The following is a 5,936-nucleotide window of genomic DNA, read 5'->3' as shown; positions in this document are numbered from 1 at the left end:
GGGGCGGCGCCGGGCCCCCCGGCAGCAGCTCCTGGCCGAGATCCGCTTCCTGGGCCTCAACTACAAGGTGCGACCCGGTCCGGGCCAGGGAGGTAGCCGCGTGTCAAACTGCCTTTGGGATCATTCCTGCCTGTTTACTTCTGGACTCGATGCTTTTATTTAAACTGCTAAATATTCCATCTGTCATCAGAATTATTTATCCTCTGTAGTATTTCATTTGCTTGCCTACAGCGCTGCTCTTCCCATGCAGAATTGAGACCGCTTTTGTAGGCAGCGGGTCATTAACCCTCGTATTGCATGAAATAAGCACGGTCTGCCTTCTGCAGATTGGGGAACCGAGACGTTGAGCAGCTCGTGACTGGCAGCGGAATCGCCCGCGTGCTGCATTTCCGCTGCCAAACACGGCGCAGGGTGAGCGGGTCTGGGCTCCTTCCCTGCCCACTCGCTGCGGGGGGTGCACGGTGGGTTTGCAAGCGGCAACCGACAGGCTTGTGTTCTTCCTGCAGTACATGGTGCCGTTTCTGCTCAATCAAGGTGGGTCTCTCCTCTTCTACCTCACCTTGGCATCCGCAGGTTAGTTCTCGTTGCGTTCGTGGAGTGGGTTGATTGGGATTTTGGGAGGATCAGTGCTATTGATTACTCTGGTGCCTCAGCTAAACATCAAGCAGCTGTCTTGTAATAATCACGAATAAAACAAGCGTCTTACGATTTGTACAAGATTATCCATTTTAAACTGTTTGTGTTAAAACTGTTCAATTTCAGATCTGTCCCTGGCAGTACCGCTCTGTAACTCCCTGGCTTTGATAGTCACGCTGGTGACGGGGAGGATTCTGGGAGAGGACATCGGTGGTAAAAGTAAGTTACACTTAAAACGTTTCCTCACATTGTCTCCTGCACCTGTTTGCTGACTTAATAGCGTGGGCTACCCTCTGGTCTCCTGCAAAACAGCAAATACCCACGCTAGTTAAGTAGTAGCTCTTGCTACAGAAGCTGAAAAGGAAGTGAAACAGACTTGTAAGCGGGCAGGGCTAGTAAATTTGAAGATAGAACTGGCTATCTAAGCTAACAGAGTTTACGGGCCTGAGCCTTTACCTAACTAGATATTTAATCGTAAGAGAAGCACTAAATAATACGCCCGCTGTGGAAAAGGAATGCCCCATAAGCCCCCAAATGTCAGCGCCCTTCCTTCTTTCCTTCCCTTACGCCCTACGATAACATTACTCTGCTCAGAAAGTCAGAAAATGGCAGGAAACTTGAAAGCGTAAAAACACCAGGACCTGGCGCAATAGCTGTGGGAATACACTAAAGTGGTTTTTTGTTGTTTAAGCCCGGTTCTCGCTAGCCGGCCGTACGGCACCAGCCACATTTTCTTAGAAACATGCTTTGCCCAACGTACGCGGGCAGTCCACACATCCAGAGCCCTTCAGAACTCGCCTGGTCCGGGTCGTATCTATCCAGACATTTACGCTGTCCTATTTACCATGACGTCGGAGCAGCACCTATTTAGCAATGAGAAGGTCTGGCTGACTGGTGTTGAATTACCTACGTTCCCAATATATTATTGTTCGTTTCTGTAGGGGCTGCGGCGGGAATGCTGCTCACCGTCCTAGGAGTCGCGCTCTGTGTTGCTGGCTCGTGAACGAGACGCAGTGAGAAGCAGAGGAAGGGAACCTGTTCGAAGGTAACCCCCGTGGCTGAAGGGGGGGCTTCTGGCTCCGCAGCAGACCGTTTGGCTCAGTTGGACCTAGGAAGCTGTATTTTGATACACGGATGTCAAAAACCGTGAAAACGTGGACTGTATTCCCTGAGCACCAGGGCGGAACAAGGCATGTTGCGGGGACATCCTGTTTAATGTCTTGAGTTAAGGAATTTTTTGTCTGTGGGTGTTTCAAGGCAAGGATGACTGAATTGTCTTGTTCGGCACTGGAGGGATAATAAACGGTTAATAAATCATTCAACGGGAGCTTCTGGGACCAACTGGTTTTTCTGAAGAAGGAATCTATTTAGGAACGCTTTTCCTGGCCAAGCACGTGGAGGGGCTTCCTTCACCGCGCTCAGCTGCAACGTGCCAGGTCACGCTGCACAGCCCTTTACACTGAGGTTATCGCATCGCTTTTCTCCACCGGAGTCTTGTAGAGTGCCTCTCATCTGTTAAATAACGACAGTGCAGTTTGTCCCTAGGGAAGGAAGGGCGTTTTTCTTTTCAGTGAAATTATCCGTCCAAAATACCAGGTAGATCACAGAAGAAAAAAAATCTTTGTTACCCTTATCATTACTGAGGAACACTAGGGAGGGAAATACGGAAAGCCTTGCACAGAGAGGGTTAATACAAGAGCTGTTCATTTCTATGACTTTTTCTAAATCAGGCAGATGCTCCTAAAACAAGTTAACAGAAACAAGATGTATGTATTTTTGGGAACAGGTTTGATTGCTGCAAACTTTATCCAAGCATTCCAAATCAGAGGGACAACGATGCGATGAAATCTCTTTATAAGAAGTATCTGACATAGAACAAACTTCCTGGCAGGCATTTTGTTATAAAGGCACGTATTCTATTTGGTAATTCTTCCTTCCCAAGTTCAGACACAAACCAGTTTAGTCAGAGTTGAGAAAAGCAGCCATCTCCTCTGCCGCGCCGTCACACCGTAGAGGTGAGGAAGGGAGGATTTCATTATTTAACAAAATTGTGCATCTGAGTCATTCACTGGTACTCTGCTTCTCGAGCCCAGATGATGGGGGTGCTTGAATTTAGAAGAGTTTGTTAATTCATCAAAAAGCTTGGCCAGCCTGTGGTGTTACAGAGATCTAGGATTCACATGCTTTTGTTATCTGTAGCTGTGCAGATAGCCGTGTACCTAACTGTCCCTCTCCCGTCACGCTCCCTTTGTGAACTCTTCAGAGCTCTTTGCTGCCAAGGGAAACATGGTTCAGTACTTTCCATCCTCACTGGCATCCCTTTTCCTTGCCACGGTCTTTTGTGATTTCTCTGTAGTCCGTGCCTTTTTGCAGTGAGAAAGAAATACAGTTATTAATGTAGCACTTCGCTATTACAGAAAGATTCTGGGACTGGATTCCTGGATTCCGTTTCCAGTCTTACCACGGCTTTGGTACGCAAACTTGGGTCTCTGCATTAAATTCAAAAGGGAGTTTATTTAATGCCTAATGGTTCTCTCCCACTGCAGGGGGGAGCTGTGACACTCAAATAATGATGACTGTATAGCAGTGTGAGCTGGGGGGGGAGGCCAACAGAACTCGGCGGCATCGGAGTGCTCACCCCCTTGAGAAATGCCGGCCCAGCCCCTAAAGCAAACACAGGACACCAGGCTCCCCATTGGGCCAAGAAGCCGGGAACCATTAGCTAATTCTTTACTAGGGCTTTCTCTACTTTAAGTTCAAAGGAGTTGTTTTCCTTTGAAGTTCTAATTAATCCAAAGAGACTACCTAGGCAGAACTGTGAATCACCTACTGTATAACACGTTCATCCCATTACACCAGTTCTAAATGTCCTTATGAAAAGTTTAAAACACGAATAACCCACGAACAATAAGCATCTTGCAGACATTTTTAACACACAGGTTTTTGTTTTAAGAACAACTACTTTTTTTCCGTTTAAAAAAAAAAGATTTAAACTTGTTACTATCTAATAAACGTGTTCAGTCACTTAGGAATTGCATGCTGTGCCAGCTTCTAAGGTTCACCTGGCTACAGGCAAGTTCTGTTTAACAAGTTATATTTGGGTGTCCTGATTTTTAGTGTAAGGAATCTGAACACAGCCAGGAAGGATCTTACACACTTCGTAGAACCATTAAGTGGGATAAATACCTTACTGTGGTGTATCGTTTTGGCTTTTGGTATAAGTTCTTCTGCAACTCTGTGGAACAGGAGTAAAGATAGAAGCAGTACACCCCCAAAAAAAAAATCCAGGAAAGCCTTTGATATCCTTACTGCAGTGGGAAGCTGTAACTCACATTCCAGAAGGGAAACGTTCATTACCCAGATGACAATCTCTCGGCTTTCTAAAAATGCAAAGCCCTGCAGTTACGCGCTGTCCTCTGGTTTCTGAAGTTCCCCCTGGTGGTTACTTTCATCTTCACACATTGTAGAGAGAAGCACAGTGCTTTGTAAACCTAACGAATAGGACTTAAAGCAAGTGAGAAAACCGAAGGACTTCCCCAAGCAACTGCTATAAACTGTTGATTGATGTGTTCTCACGGGCTGTCTCTGAAGGGCTGTCTCTTGGAGTTGGCCTCCCTGCTGTGCAAAACCTGCAGCACCAGATAGATTCCAGTGGGACCATGAGTACTTCCCTGCAGCAGTGAGACTCGTAACGGGGCAGAAAATAATTTCTCAGACCTGATCAATGGGTACGTCCACCCTCGTGTGTTCGGCCTCTTTTACTTCCTGGGCACCTCGCATCTCCTTCCTAGGATTGATGGTCTTATAGACACTTTCTTCTGCGAGGAGAAGAAAAGAAAAAAGCTGTTCAGTGGGTATGGCAGATAGCCGTGGCCTGCTCTTGCTGAGGCCACAGAAAGGTCCTCGTATGTGCCCAGATGCGGAGAGGAAAGAAGCAGAAATACAGAAGTTTTTGGATGCATCACTGCTTTCTTTCAGTGCATCTGCAGGGATTTTGTCCTTTAGCATCAAAGTAAAGCCAGTCTTCCTCTACACTTACAGCAGTGTCCCTTACCTTGATCAGGCCAGTGCTGCACATTCCTGTTGCTGCTCCTGTTTCGTCCCGCACGGACAGGTTTAGCATGGAAAACGGACTCTTCCTCGTTGAGGTGAGATTTCCTGGCTTGCCTTCGCAGTTGTGGAAAAGCAGCTGGGACCTTGTCTTTCTGTGCAGCTCCTGTGGTCTGCACACTGTGACTGTCCAGCTGAAAGTATTCATCACACACTTCTGATAGGCCGTCTTGATAAAACAGTTTATAAAACAAGAGAAGTTTTGCAGGGCAATCCCCTAAACACTGCAACTTTCCCCTGTGACCCTTGATCCTGACTGGTGCAAAGCCGTAACACTGCATTCTCTGACCGGGGTTTTAAGTTGATGCTACAAGTGAAACAGATACAGGGAACACATAAAACACTTTTTGCAGTCGCTACTACCTGCCGAGGTGGTTCGGCAAGAGCAGAGTCACCAGCTCTGTCCTGGGAGGTGGCACAGAGTTCACCAAACTGAAAACAAACAAAAAAAAGGAAATTTTAAAAGCAAATAGCACAGATCGCACAGACGCACATTCCAATGGACAATCTAGGACAGCCCAGCCGCTCTATCTGTAGTCTCTGTTGGGCATTTTACCCACACGGTGAGCAGGAAGGATACCCTAGCTCCAGAATGAATTCTCCCTGCCCATCAGCCAAAAAGGAGAAGAGGTAAGCGAGGCCACCTTAAAGGAGTTTTTCTTCAGGCAGTGAGATCTAATTCGAGTGTGATCTGGCCACATCGCTGTCTCTAGCTCCTCTCCTTTGGGAATGGTGCCAAGCAAGGATGCCGTAGCCATGGCAATTGGGAATGGAGATCGCCGTACGCATCCACTGCTTATGGAGGGATGCCTGCACAAAAGCAGCTGTGATCGTAGCACAAACAGTCCCACGCCAGCTGAGCCACCTACCCTTCTGCGGTATTTTTTGCGCCTGCTATTTGAGTGGTTCCTGTAACAAAGAAGAAGCAGATTCTCAGCATCAGGCAGAAGTCAGCCGTAGGAGCGCACGACCTCCCCTTTTCCCATAAGAGAGGGCCCCTGGAGGTGTTTTTTCTCAGCGCGGGTAGAGCACGCTCCACAGCGGCACACATTCCTGTTGTATCACACTGCCCACCACAGGTCTGTAAAAGTGCCCAGCCTAATTTTTCCTTTTCCTAAAAGGAAAAATTTCTTTCCTGAAAGAGTGGTTAAACATTGGAACAGGCTGGGCAGGGGAGGGGGGTGTACACA

The 5,936-nt window shown here is 47.4% G+C and overlaps 2 protein-coding genes across 2 annotated transcripts in view; one reads left to right on the top strand and one right to left on the bottom strand.

Annotated features, from left to right (window-relative positions):
- Position 1: 1 nt before the first annotated feature.
- Positions 2 to 1,955, top strand: TMEM234 (transmembrane protein 234; the record flags this gene model as incomplete). The annotated part of the gene is made up of 4 exons (XM_009332218.1): positions 2 to 67; positions 507 to 573; positions 763 to 855; positions 1,578 to 1,955. Coding segments are annotated over 4 exons (288 nt in total), but the record flags the coding sequence as incomplete, so codon positions are not given.
- DCDC2B (doublecortin domain containing 2B) overlaps positions 1,745 to 5,936 on the bottom strand; it is a 7,404-nt gene continuing 3,212 nt past the window's right edge. Inside the window, 5 exon segments of the mRNA XM_009332217.1 lie at positions 1,745 to 1,752; positions 3,828 to 3,871; positions 4,304 to 4,454; positions 4,691 to 4,880; positions 5,616 to 5,655. Coding sequence (XP_009330492.1) covers positions 1,745 to 1,752; positions 3,828 to 3,871; positions 4,304 to 4,454; positions 4,691 to 4,880; positions 5,616 to 5,655 — 433 coding nt within the window.

The sequence above is a fragment of the Pygoscelis adeliae genome, unplaced genomic scaffold (assembly GCF_000699105.1).
Source record: "Pygoscelis adeliae isolate BGI_AS28 unplaced genomic scaffold, ASM69910v1 Scaffold359, whole genome shotgun sequence".
Classification (NCBI taxonomy): domain Eukaryota; kingdom Metazoa; phylum Chordata; class Aves; order Sphenisciformes; family Spheniscidae; genus Pygoscelis; species Pygoscelis adeliae.
The sequence above is the reverse complement of the archived record's forward strand: the minus strand, read 5'-3'. Positions and strand labels throughout refer to the sequence as shown.